Genomic DNA, 14,910 nt, shown 5'->3' with positions numbered 1-14,910 from the left:
TGGATGAAGCCTTCAAACCTGCCGTCCACCACCGAGCCGTGGGTCAGAGTGCCCTTCTCACCTGGAGGAGAAAGACTGAGGTCAGGTGGCTGAAGAAGGGTGGTCAACTCAACTCTATTCAGTTGGGGGTAGGAAGAAAGTCAACGCTCAACGTGTGAGAGGAACACACACAAAACGTATGGACCAATTTAAGCTGACACAAACTAACAGAACATAAAGCAGACACACACACATGCACAGCTCTAGACATTGAGCAGATGGTAGACAGTGAGCTGTTCCTGGGGGGGAACACCGTCTTGGACAGAGTCAGGGTGGAACGAAACATATCCCTGTCTGTCTGGATCATAAAGACTCATCTCTGCTTCTCTCATCTCACCTTCAAATCAGACAAATAATGACTAGTAATAAGAGCTTGGACTCTGGTTAGTGTCAGGGGAAACCAAAGAATAGTTTCTTACGCAAAAGGCACAACTAATGCTTGAAGAATCAAGGAACCAGTGAGAAAGAAGTGGGAATAAAACAAAATGCTGTCAGGGCATAGCAGTCTATTAAACATCATCCACCTTTGAACCAGACAGAGAAAGTCTGGCTGACGAAAAGGAATGGTTTTTAATTCAGTGTTTGTCAAGAGCAAGCACCTTGAAAAACCTTTTCCATCAGCAGCTATGCAGGTTGGATGAAAAACTCCCACTCCCAATTAACCTGTGTTATAAAAACAGCAGACTCTGGAGGGCTATAACTGAAAAGGACATAGATGACTGGCAACTCAATGTGAGAAGATAACTAAATCAGGGAGAGAATAAGACTTGTTTTCCTCAGGATAGGGAAGCCCAACTTCATTTAAATCTGCTGCTCTCTTCAGTTCTGTATTGTTGCGAAAATGTTTGTCTCATAGCTATCCTGAGGGACCATTGCAGTTTAGCGTAGACAGAGAAACACAGCCAGCCAGCCAGCCAGCCTGCCTCTCTCCCCAGTTAGGTTTGGGTTTCCAGAGGAAAGAGGCCCAGTAGGCCCACATGCTCTGCTCTCCTGCTGGAGATAACGAGAACAGCAGAACACATAGCTGTCCCACAGAGCATCCAGCTCTTTCTCCCTAAATCTCTGTCTGTGTGTTCCAAGGGCCCAGAGTCCTCTCTGGTTTTTCCAGGCCCTAGCAGTGCAGTTCATCATGAAACACTGGGACACTAACTGGTATTGGTAGCAGTTTTGATACTGAAAGTGAGATTACCTACATCTAAACAAAACTAGCAAAATACTAGGGAAATGAATGTTGAGCTATCCTGAGACCATTCACTGACAGTAATAACTGTCACTTTAGACAACTTCTGCTGTCCCATTTTCTTCATAATAAAACATGAATAATACTTTCCCCACTTACAGCTTGGAGATCAGAGTGAGGACCAACTGAATCTCTTGTCTTATACTGGGCAGCACTTGGTAACATTAAAGAGGGCCCTATGGTTTTGATATCATTTCAGGGACAGATTCCCCCTTCTGATCTCCAGAAGGCACAGCGCATTTTCCCAGAGAGGAAGCCCTTTATCTGGGCATGAAAGGCCAGTGCCGTCGGGGTTTAGACCAATCCTCTGCGCACATATGGATCAAGTCTGACTATTGTGCCAAAGAGAGCTCAGAACTCAGACACGGACACCCTCACAGCCTCAGCAAAGGGAGCACTAATAATTCTCAGTTTAAGTCAGGAGAATGCGGTGCGTCCCAAGGGCAACTGACAAGACTTATGTCAGAGAAGTAGAGAAAAGAACACGCTACACTAATGAGAGCTGGGTTAATGTGGCGGTATAGACAGTGGAAATTGAATATTCTTTACCCCTGAACCTAATCAGAAACCCTACTGCAGTCCAGAAACAAGCAGCTTCACTCCAATTATGGGAATTCCAGTAGACTGGGACCAAGGTAACCACCTAATTTAGTTCATGAAAATGCCTGGTCCCCAAAGTGCTAAGTGGGCTAATGTAAAGTAAGGAGAGTGGAGTCTGCTGGTCTTCATGAGGGGCAAACGAGAAAATTAATGTATAGGCCCATCTGATCACACATAACGGAGAGGTCTGGTCTCTGGCTCTCTTCTAGCTCACAGTACTTCACTAGCAGATGGGTTCTATTCCCAGTACAGACAGCTATTAGCTACAGGTGGAGGAGAAAGGGACTCAAGGGAGAATGGGACTGGGGATATTACCGATTTATTGCCAGTTCACGGTTCTTCGAATATCAGGCAGAGGCCAACTGATGAGCAACTGAATTTAACAACACACAATGCCAGAGATGTACAGCACCTTCAGAAAGTATTCACACCCCTGGACTTTTCCCTCATTTGGTTGTGTTACAGCCTGAATTTATGTTTGATTCAATTTATATTTTGGCCTACACACAATACCTCATAATGTAAAAGTGGAATTTTGTAAATGTTTTTAGAAAGGTTTGTTAATGAATTAAAAATGAAAATCTGAAGTGTCAATAAGTATTCAACCTCTTTGTTATGGCAAGCCTAAATAAGTTCAGGAGTAAACATTTGCTTAACAAGTCACATACTAAGTTGCATGAACCAATAAGTGTTTAACGTGATTTTTGAACGACTCCATCTCTGTACCCCACACACACACACACACACACACACACACACACAACTATCTGTAAGGTCCCTCAATCAAGCAGTGAATTTCAAACACAGATTCATCCACATAAACCAGGGAGGATTTCCAATGCCTCGCAAAGAAGGGCACCGATTAGTAGATTGGTTAAAAAAATAATAATATTAAATTACACTTTGGATTGTGTATCAATTAGGGATGCAGGATATATCGGTGTATATATCGGAATCGGTCAATATTAGCTAAAAATGCCAACATCGACATGATGTTTAATTTAATGCTGATGCGCAAAACCGATGTCAAAGCTGACGTGCAAACTAATAACACAGATACATGACGTAATGACGCCACGTAAAATGTAGCGTTACACATGCAACACAGCATTCCTAACCTAGCCCACAATGTCTGCTGTGTGGATCGAGCAGTCAACAAGTCGAGCAGTCATTCGAAAGAGTAAGAACATTTCAGTGAGACAACTCAAAGGCGAAATCCATTAACACCAAGATAATGGAATTCATTACTGGCCAAGCACCGGTACACACTACAAAGTAGAGGTTGACTGATTATGATTTTACCGATACCGATTATTGGAGGACCAAAAAAGCCCATACCGATTAAAATCGGCCAATTAAAAAAAACATGTATTTGTAATAATGACAATTACAACAATACTGAATGAACACTTATTTTAACTTAATATAATACATCAATAAAATCAATTTAGCCTCAAATAAATAATGAAACATGTTCAATTTTGTTTAAATAATGCAAAAACAAAGTGTTGAAGAAGAAAGTAAAAGTGCAATATGTGCCATGTAAAAAAGCTAACGTTTAAGTTCCTTGCTCAGAACATGAGAACATATGAAAGCTGGTGGTTCCTTTTAACATGAGTCAATATTCCCAGGTAAGAAGTTTTTGGTTGTAGTTATTATAGGACTATTTCTCTCTATACCATTTGTGTTTCATTAACCTTTGACTATTGGATGTTCTTATAGGCACTTTAGTATTGCCAGTGTAACAGTATAGCTTCCGTCCCTCTCCTCGCTCCTACCTGGGCTCGAACCAGGAACACATCGACAACAGCCACCCTTGAAGCAGCATTACCCATGCAGAGCAAGGGGAACAACTACTCCCAAGTCTCAGAGAGAGTGACGTTTGAAACGCTATTAGCTCTCACTAGCTAGCCATTTCACATCGGTTACACCAGCCTAATCTCGGGAGTTGATAGGCTTGAAGTCATAAACAGCGCAATGCTTGAAGTATTACGAAGAGCTGCTGGCAAAACACACGAAAGTGAAAAATATAAAAGCTCATCAACTGCGCCTGCATCAGACGTGATCCCCTCTGTCATAGCATTGAATGCCTGGTCAACAGGCATTCTCTCTTTACTGTGTCGCCACCATGCTCGATGCTATGTGCAAGGATACCTACTTCGATGCAGACAAGAAACAGCGTTTACGTGAAATGTTACATACACATCTGGACAAGATGGAAACTGACACAGTGACGTGCACACCGAGGAAGAGAGGCCACAGACAGACAGATGAAACTTCACTGCTTGACAAGTATGATAACTTTTTGGTCCGTGTGGTGTGTGTGTGTAACCTTAATTTAACTAGGCAAGTCAGTTAAGAACAAATTCTTATATACACAATGACCTACGTCAGCCAAACCCGGATGATGCTGGGCCAAATTGTGCGCCACCCTATGGGACTCCCAATCACAGCCCAGATGTGATACAGCCTGGATTTGACTGTAGAGATGCCTCTTGCACTGAGATGCAGTGCCTTAGACCGCTGCATCCATGTGTGTGTGTTAACTATTTAACTGTACTAGAACATTTTTAAATATTGGTTATCGGTATCGATATTTGCAAGGAGAATATCAGACATCGGCCAAAAATGTCATATCGGTGCATCACTAGTATCAATACACCGAGCCACTACAAAGATACAGGCATCCTTCCTAACTCAGTTGCCAGAGAGGAAGGAAACCACTCAGGCATTTCACAATGAGGCCAATGATGACTTTAAAACAGTGAGTTTAATGGCTGTGATAGGCAAAAACTGAAGATGGGTCAACATTTTACTTACTCCACAATACTAACCTAAATGAGAGTGAAACGAAGGAAGCCTGTATGGAATACAAATATTCCAAAACGCGTATCCTGTTTACAATAAGGCAATTAAGTAAAACTGCAAACAATGTGGCAAAAAATTTTACTTCATGTCCGGAATACAAAGCGTTATGTTTGGGGCAAATCCAACACAACACATCAGAGTACCACTCTATATATTTTCAAGCATGGTGGTGGCTGCATCATGTTATAGGTATGCTATGCATCGGCAAGGACGAGGGAGTTATTTAGGATAAAAAGAAAAGGAATAGAGCTAAGCACAGGCAAAATCCTAGACGAAAACCTGGTTCAGTCTGCTTCCCAATAGACACAGGGAGACAAATTCACACAAGACCAAATATACACTGGAGTTTTCTTACCAACACTACATTGAATGTTCCTGGGTGGCATAGTCAAAGATTTGACTTGAGGATCTATGGCAAGACTTGAAAATGGCTGTCTAGCAAAGATCAGCAACCAATTTTACAGAGTCTGAAGAATTTTAAACAGAATAATGTGAAAATATTGTACAATCCAAAAGCTCTTAAAAGACTCCCAGCTGTAAGCACTGCCAAAAAGGTTATAACATGTATTGAAATGTTTATTTCATTTAATACATTTGCAAAAAAATGTAAAAACATGTTTTCACTTTGTCATTATGGGGTATTGTATGTAGTAGATGGGCGAGAAAAAATATTTAATACATTTTTAATTCAGGCTGGTACATGACAAAACGTAGAATGAGTCAAAGGATATGAATACTTTCGGAAGGCACTGTATTACACAGAAAATGGTTGAGGAGAGAAAGATGTTGCCACTTACTGCAATTCAACTCTGAGTGCAATCTTTATCCCTAATTGCAGTATTCTAGAGTATTCCATTTTTGTAACACTTCGTTATTGCAGCAATTATGCCTTTGGCAAGCGGCCTTGCTTGCTGAAGCGTGATTGCATGATGATTACCCGACCACTATTTCTCTGAAGATTAACAACTGCCAAAAAGCTCATCAAGCTTGGGGAATGTGGAAAAATCTATTAAGTCTTTGAGGACAATATTAAGTGTTCCTTGCAGCGTTTCATCTTTCATATGGAAACTGTCCACTCACAAAAAGAATGGGGAAAAGCAAGGTTTTAGATTTGATTTTGTAAAGCCTAAAGGTTCTCTGTCATACATCAAGGCCTCTGTAGACATGAACATCATCTTCTGACTATTCTAATTATTCCCTAAGTAAGCCAGAGTGAGTCTGGCAATTAAACATATCAGTAACTACGTTTCCATCCACAGTTTTTATGCGAGTAAAGGCATACCATGTATATTTAAAAAATATATATAAATCACGACAGCTGTGATGGAAACTGGAAGTTTTGATACAAGTTAATAAATGCCTACAATCATTTGTTTGTTTGACAAGTGGGATCTTTGTGTCTGTAAAATTAACTATGCAAGAAAAGGCCTTTATGCACAAATATTGATATAGTAACCATCATATCGAAGTAAACTTGGTTTCACGCGATGATATGATGTGTGGTCCTCCCACTACGACTTGGGAAACCATGCAGTTTATTAGGCTACAAATGAAATAAGTTCTGATGAACTTCACAGCGTGCTGAAACCGCAGTGATGAGTTTGATGCTCCTTTCCAATAAATATTGAGGGTTTTATTCCGGTGACATGATGATCAATACTTGACAACAAAAAAACATATTCTAGCTCTTAATCATCTCATGTGGACTAGCCTACCCGGTAAGCCTACCCACATTGTAGACCATCTGCGAAACCAGAGTAGGCACATTTACTATTTAACACACCAATTTGTGACAAAACGATTGCTAGAATCTAAAATGCACTGGAAACACAATGAACTTTAGATTTTTATTTGGTACATGAAAAGTTAAATTCACTGATTTTTATCTGCAACGAGTATGTTTGGTGGAAACACACCACTGTTGGGAAAATGTGCATATTTTCAGAGATTTTTGAATATTTGCATGAAATATTCCAATTGGATGGAAACCTAGCTAGCGCACAGCAAATGAGTGGGGCTTTTATGACATCGCTAATAGGAACTTGGTAGACATGTTAATGCTTGAAAAACAGGAGAAGGGGAGGTTCTAAAAAGAAGCAGTGTGACTTTGCAGGGTCGTGTTTCGGAAGATGCATGGCTCTTGACCTTCGCCTCTCCGTAGGAGAGTTGCAGCGATGGGACAAGACTAACTACCAATTAACTACCAATTGAATATCACAAAAATTGGAGGGGAAAGGGGGTTAAAAACAAAATAAATATGATTTGGAGATAAAGGTGACAAAGAGTATGGCCTTCACAGCAGAGCACAACTACAGAAGTTCAAAGTCTAGATTTCTGATTCTGAAATTGTGCAAATAAATGAATACATCAGTGTGTAAATGCACAGTTATTCTGACAATCTAAATTCCACCTTTGAATGTCCACCTTTATTATTGACAAGAAAAAGCTTGCTGGATTTTTGGTCTGGACAAACCTTTCCATTGCATTACAAATCACATCTGAGAAATAGGCTACAACATCGTCGTCCTTGGAACAATGCTGTGCTGCTTCTCTAAAAGGAAACTGATCAAGATTTCCATTTGATAGAGATGGGAAGTGCTCCAGTGGAGTCTGATTTGAATTACAGTCTGTTCAGCAGAGGAGAAGAGAGATGACAGCATCTGGAAATGATGAGGTGGAGTGGAGATGAGCCTGCTGGGATCTGAGAGCTCCACACAAACACACCATGTCACATGACCGGATAGACACACCTTGGCCTGTTTTTCCCTTGTGTTACATGTGAGCACTGCTGCAGGCATGGGGAGGATCCTGAGGATGTAAGACTGGAACGTGACTAACACATTCTCCACACGTATACACACACACACAGACAGACAAAGAGAGGAGACTGATATCCATTAACAACGTTTAAAACCACAGCTTCATGGTGGCTGGACTTTTACAATGAACTCCAAACTACCAATGCTAACAATCCCACAACAACACACTGGCACACACCCACACATGAACGCAAAAGCAAATTGGACGCAGGAAGCGTTTCCCTAGTAACTATCGTAATTGTGCCTGTGTGCACAAGGACTTTGTCGCTCAAAGACATAATTCCTGGACTTACCGAAGATTTCTCCAGTGTAAATGTGGGAGGGATCGTAGGGCGCCTCCACTCCTGATACCTCTACCTTGAGGTCTGGAGAGAACAGGCTGGTGTCCCTCTTCATCCGCAGATTGAAATGCCTGCAAGAGAGGAACATGAAAATGCATTACTACACTACCCAGACCCCGTTTAGAACCTCCAACATTCTTGCTCATGGTTCAGTAAACATCTATGCAGCCAGAATGACAGAAGGATTAGGGCAAGTAACAATGCCAAACCATTGTCTCCCAACACTGAAAGAAGACTACAGACTAGGCTGGAAGACACTTAATTTCACATAGGCCTACAGCAAATGAAAATGAAGGCCCTATATGTTGGTCTTTATCAACTTCTCTCAGGGGAGACAGTAGAAAGTGGTTGTTATTTGAGAAACATCTTAATGGATGGACAAATGCTTTAGATCATTCAGCAGCACATCTATTGTTCAGGAATAATATTTCCTATAAAGTCGTGATGACTCAGATGCCTGGGCTGGGAGCTCAAGAGAGTCACACCAGTCTCTTATCAGAACACAGGTCAAGTAAATCATTACTCCATATTTTTTTTTACATTTATTTAACTAGGCAAGTCAGTTAAGAACAAATTATTTTTTACAATGACGGCCTACACAGGCCAAAGCCAGACGACACAGGGCCAATTGTATGCCGCCCTATGGGACTCTCAATCACAGCTGGTTGTGATATAGCCATATCACTCTGAATTCTTTCTGTTTGCGCAAATCCCTCTCTTTACTGTCAAGGGATGACGCTGGAGAGAAGCAGGTATGGGGAGTGGAACATTTAATAGGGAACGGACATAGAATGAGACAGGAACAGCGTCAGCACACGGGTAACACAGAAAAATGACAATCAATGCAGCAGCCGGAAACAGAGCTGGGGAACTGACAAATACAGTGGGGCAAAAAAATATTTAGTCAGCCACCAATTGTGCAAGTTCTTACAGAAGACTTACAGAAAACATTTGACCTCTGTCAATGCCAACAAAGGGTATATAACAAAGTATTGAGATAAACTTTGGTTATTGACCAAATACTTATTTTCCACCATCATTTGCAAATAAATTCATTAAAAATCCTACAATGTGATTTTCTGGATTTTTTTTCCTCATTTTGTCTGTCATAGTTGAAGTGTACCTATGATGAAAATTACAGGCCTCTCATCTTTTTAAGTGGGAGAACTTGCACATTTGGTGGCTGACTAAATACTTTTTTTGCCCCACTGTATAGGGGAGGTAATAAACAGGTGATTGAGTGAGTTCGGGTGAGTCCACTATCGCTGATGCGCGTGACGAGGGAAGGCAGATGTGAGTGAATAATGGTGGCAGGAGTGCGTAACGCAGGGCAGCCTGGCACCCTCGAGCGCCAGGAGGGAAGAGTGGGAGTAGGCGTGACAGTACCCCCCTAGGGGCGCCACCCGGTGTCCCACCTGGGCAAACCGGCCGAGACATGGGTGTTGGGCAAGCCGGCTGGGGGTAAACTCCCCACGAACCGGCAGGGGTGTGGGAGCCTGTCGATCCCGCTGCGGCGTGGAAGCCCGTTGAGCCGGTGGAGTAAGACGTGGGATGGAAACCTGCCGAGCCAACCGAGTCAAGGAAACCTCTCGAGCCAGCCAGGACGTGGAAGCCCAACGAGCTGGCTTAGGCACCCCCGGTTCCATCGGCGGCGGAATCCAAGCCCGACGTCACCAACGAAACATGAAAACTCCTGGGCAGGCTGGGCGAACAAGAACTGACGATCCGTCTGAGGCTCAACGTGGGATGGGTGCCTTCCGAGCGAACAGGGGCCAGGAAACCTCTCGGGCCAGCTAGGGCATTGAAGCAAATTCTTAGGTTGCAAATGATTGTCGGATGTCTTGGCTCGTTCAGTTTGACAGGGTCTAGGTCTGCCGATTAAGTACCACTACGTGCAGACATAGCAGCCCCCCAGTGTCCGGTCTGGAGTGTTTTGGGCTCTAAAATGAGTTTATTATGATTAAGTTCGATCCCATAGAAATTACGTTAAAGTTCAAAACAAATCGAGATTTATTAAATAGTAATCCATTCTGACAAAATTTTGTCATCACACAGGACCCCATGTTGACACAGACCAATCACGGGCTGGCAGGCTATGAGGAGGCTCGCGCCATCATGCCATAGACATTTAGGTTGACTCTCTCAAGCAGGATGAAAATGACTACGTCGACCATGATGCCTGTTATGGCCACTTTCAACGTGATCCTTAGCAATGTTTTGGTGCCATTCAGCCCCCTGGTGCATTTCAAATTCATATACTTCCCGCTTCATGCGCCATTAGGAGTTTTCCATAGGAATATGTGGATGATGTCATCAGCACTATCTACTGGTTTTCATATGCATGTGTCGTAGGCTCTGACAAAGTTTTCGCAGAGGCAGAAATTGAGTCTTTATCGTATAGTGTGGCTGGTGTTATGGTCAGCCACACAATATGCACACAAAAACACAACTATTGTGAAGTCACATTAATATAATAGTTTGATTTAAAACGTTTATATGCTTTGCAAGAAGAACGATTTCCCTAATAATCTTGTTGACACATGAAAATCAAGCTACATGATGGGATTTTGATAAATGCACAAAATCCCCAATCAAAATAAACTCTCTCACAGCAACCATGTTATTTTGGGGAAGCTTCAGACATAAAGTTCGTATGTGAAAACTATTTCAAAGATGCATACTTCACTCACGCATAAACATAAGAGTAAGTCTTGCGATGCTGGTGCTGGTACATGCGCAGATCAAATACACCACTGCAGGCTGACAGCCTCGCAAGCCAATCGCAGAATGTGACGACAGAACTGAAGCAAATCATGAAATCTAGCCAGGTTGATTTCTTTAAAAAAAGAAAAATACACATCGCACATACAGTGTGGGAAGGCCTTAGACATTATTGCTCCGTTTCATCAACCATTATTCAGAATGAGTCATGAATCATAATATTAATATCCTGGCTCTTAATCCATGTGAATAGGATATGAAATGGAACAGACTCGTAGGTTACATCTGTGTGAGTCCATGAAGATGAGCCTATTGGCTATCAACAAATGAAGTGAATGCATAAAAGGATTGTATTTGAGCTCCCGGGTGGCGCCGTGGTCGACGTTACTGCATCTCAGTGCTAGAGGCGTCACTACAGACACCCTGGTTCAAATCCAGGCTGCATCACAACTAGGGTTGCACACTTTGGGGAATATTCAGAGGTGGAAACTTTCCATGGGAATTAACAGGAATGTATGGGAATTAACGGGAATATATGCAAATTAATATACATTTAATTTAAATGTAGATGTTTATTACATTGGATATATTTACCATATCATATGGAGACAAACAAAACGTTCACCTTATCATAAGTAGACAATTGCAAATGATTAAATCCTTTCAATAGAAAAAACTATTTAGTTACGACTTGAACTTTAATTAAATTAGTTAAATCTTCGAGATAATTTCACTGAACAACAAAATAAAGGGAATATTGAATGATCCATTGCATCTCCCAAAAACATATGTAAAATGATAGTCTAGAAACTAAAGCTTTGGTTGTCTTCCTCTCAGGCTTCCATGTCTTCTCCCTGGACCCCCTCAATGTCCACCTCTTGAACATCAGACTGAGGCATCATCTACACTGTCACGTTCCAACCTTGTTGAGGATGGCTTGTTGTCAGGCTCGAAAAAAGCCTCAAATGTGCCTGGATGACAACCAAATTTAGATTGCTGCTATAACTTGATGACCCTTCACATACCTAACCATTTCCTTGGCTCTCTTGTAGAGTGTATCCATTGTTTTCAGTGCCAGGATGTCCTTGAGGAGCAGATTCAATGCATGAGCAGCACAGCCAATGTGTGTGATGGGAGGGTAGGAGCCCTCCACTTTAGACCAAGCAACCGTCATGTTCGCAGCATTGTCGGTCACCAGTGCAAATACCTTCTGTGGTCCAAGGTCATTGATGACTGCCTTCAGCTCATCTGCAATGTAGAGACCGGTGTGTCTGTGGTCCCTTGTGTCTGTGCTCTTGTAGAATACTGGTTGAGGGGTGGAGAAGTTAATTATTCCTTGCCCACAAACATTCGACCACCCATCAGAGATGATTGCAATACAGTCTGCTTTCTTTATGATTTGCTTGACCTTCACTTGAACTTTGCATTCAGCAATTGAGTAGATAAAGCGTGTATGCTGGGCAAAGAACATTCAGAAATATCTTCCAATACACATTGCCTGCGAGCATCAGAGGTGAACCAGTTGCATACACAGCTCGAGCAAGACATTCATCAGCATTTCTCTGACTACGTTCCACCATTGAATCAAAAAAAAAAAAGATTCCAGGAGGACCATGAGCTGTTGCTATCGATAAGGTGTCTGATTAATCCTTTTCACCTTGAATAGAAGTAGAGGGATTTTTGTCAGACGTTGCTTGTTGTGAGCGCTGAGGGAACTTGACGCACTTGGCCAAATTATTAATGATTAAAGTAAAAATGATTAAAGTAAAAAAGCCTAATACAATTCCATGTACAGATAAATATTTAAGCAGTTAGATTAAAACAACTCCTTTATAAGATAAATGTTTTAAAATTAAACATGTTCGGAAACAGGTGAATTAATACTCAGTTAGCAGGCTCAAGCAAGCTAAAACCCACATGGTAGCAAAAACGATCTATCCGAAATTGTTAACAAGTTATAAATAATTTAAACACACTTTGCTGTATGCTACTATTTACTAGGTAAAAAAAATCATGTCAACTCAGCAAAAAAAAAAAAAAATCATCTTCTCAGTGTCAACTGCGTTTATTTTCAGCAAACTTAACATGTGTAAATATTTGTATGAACATGAGATTCAACAAGACAAACTGAGTTCCACAGACAAGTTCCACAGACATGTGACTAACAGTAATGGAATAATGTGTCCCTGAACAAAAAGGGGGGGGGGGGGGGGGGATTAACAGTCAGTATCTGGTTTGGCCACCAGCTGCATTAAGTACTGCAGTCCATCTCCTCCTCATGGACTGCACCAGATTTGCTGTGAGATGTTACCCCACTCTTCCACCAAGGCACCTGCAAGTTCCCGGACATTTCAGGGGGGGGGGGGGTGGCCCTAGCCTCCACCCTCCGATCCAACAGGTCCCAGACGTGCTCAATGGGATTGAGATCTGGGCTCTTCGCTGGCCAGGGCACACTGACATTCCTGTCTTGCATGAAATCACAAACAAAATTAGCAGTATGGCTGGTGGCATTGTCATGCTGGAGGGTCACGTCAGGATGAGCCTACAGGAAGCGTACCACATGAGGGAGGAGGATGTCTTCCCTGTAACGCACAGCGTTGAGATTGCCTGCTATGACAACAAGCTCAATCCGATGATGCTGTGAAACACCGCCCCAGACCATGACGGACCCTCCACCTCCAAATCGATCCCGCTCCAGAGTACAGGCCTCGGTGTAACACTCATTCCTTCCACGATAAACGCAAATCCGACCATCACCCCTGGTGAGACAAAACCGCGACTTGTCAGTGAAGAGCACTTTTTGCCAGTCCTGTCTGGTTCAGCGATGGTGGGTTTGTGCCCATAGGTGACGTTGTTGCCGGTGATGTCTGGTGAGGACCTGCCTTACAACAGGCCTACAAGCCCTCAGTCCAGCCTCTCAGCCTATTGCAGAAAGTCTGAGCACTGATGGAAGGATTGTGCATTCCTGGTATAACTCAGGCAGTTGTTGTTGCCATCCTGTACCTGTACCGCAGGTGTGATGTTCGGATGTACCGATCCTGTGCAGGTGTTGTTGCACGTGGTCTGCCACTGCAAGGACGATCAGCTGTCCATCCTGTCTCCATGTAGCGCTGTCTTAGGCGTGTCACAGTACAGACATAGCAATTTATTGAACTGGCCACATCTTCAGTCCTCATGCCTCCTTGCAGCATGCCTAAGGCACATAAACGCAGATGAGCAGGGACCCTGGGCATCTTTTTTTTTTGTGTTTTTCCAGTCAGTAGAAAGGCCTCTTTAGTGTCCTAAGTTTTCATTACTGTGACCTTAATTTACTACCGTCTGTAAGCTGTTAGTGTCTTAGCGACCGTTCCACAGGTGCATGTTCATTAATTGTTTATGGTTCATTGAACAAGCATGCGAAACAGTGTTTAAACCCTTTACAATGAAGATCTGTGAAGTTATTTAGATTTTAACAAATTATCTTTGAAAGACAGGGTCCTAAAAAAAGGGACGTTTATGTCATAAAATATATTCACCTCACCCAGTATTGTAATCAAAACTTAGCAGAAAACATGTAGTCCTGGGCTCAGACAGTGTAGTAGTGTGGGCTCAATAGCATCTTATTAGTGTGCAAGATCTTGAGAATCAGCTGTACATGTGATGGAAGAATGCACTGTGCATGTGATGGAAGAATGCACAGTGCATGCAGAGGGTTGCAATTCCATTGAATTTGAGATAGTTTAACCAAAATATGCCACAAGACCTAGCTTTGCCTTCTGTATCCCACAAAAAAACTTCACTGTTATAAGCTAACTTTTATGAGCAATTTAAGTAAAATTCCAGGGCTTAACTTCCTTTGAAAAATGTACGGAAATTTAACGGAAAGTTTCAGACTCTTTGCAACCCTAATTACAACCGTCCGTGATTGGGGAGTCCCATAGGGCAGCTCGCAAATTGGCCCAGCGTTGTCTGGGTTTGGCCAGTGTAGGCCGTCATTGTAAGTAAGAATTTGTCCTTAACGGACTTGCCTAGTTAAATAAAAGGCAACACATTGTATTTCCCAATAATGACAACATGTATCGTTAGTCAATAAAAGTAACCCATTGAGACTGCAACGATTGGACAGTGAAAATGTATCTAGTCATATTTCTCTTTGGATTTGTAAACACTGAGAACAAGACAAAACATTTTTAAAATACTGACCATTTCCCCTCAGTACATCCAAAACTAATAAGGAACAGAGGGCCATCTCAGGTTAATCACAGCTACAGCACTTCACAACAACAGCCCTCCTAATTTGCTT

The 14,910-nt window shown here is 42.2% G+C and overlaps 1 protein-coding gene across 1 annotated transcript in view; it reads right to left on the bottom strand.

The window, feature by feature from the left end:
* Window positions 1-7,154: 7,154 nt before the first annotated feature.
* Window positions 7,155-14,910, bottom strand: part of ada10 (ADAM 10) — a 50,379-nt gene continuing 42,623 nt past the window's right edge. The window contains 2 exon segments of the mRNA NM_001160624.2: window positions 7,155-7,555; window positions 7,860-7,978. Of these exon segments, the coding sequence (NP_001154096.1) occupies window positions 7,476-7,555; window positions 7,860-7,978 (199 nt within the window). The 3' untranslated portion in view covers window positions 7,155-7,475.

Source organism: Oncorhynchus mykiss, chromosome 26 (genome assembly GCF_013265735.2).
Source record: "Oncorhynchus mykiss isolate Arlee chromosome 26, USDA_OmykA_1.1, whole genome shotgun sequence".
NCBI lineage: Eukaryota > Metazoa > Chordata > Actinopteri > Salmoniformes > Salmonidae > Oncorhynchus > Oncorhynchus mykiss.
This window is presented reverse-complemented; position numbering and strand designations above follow the sequence as displayed.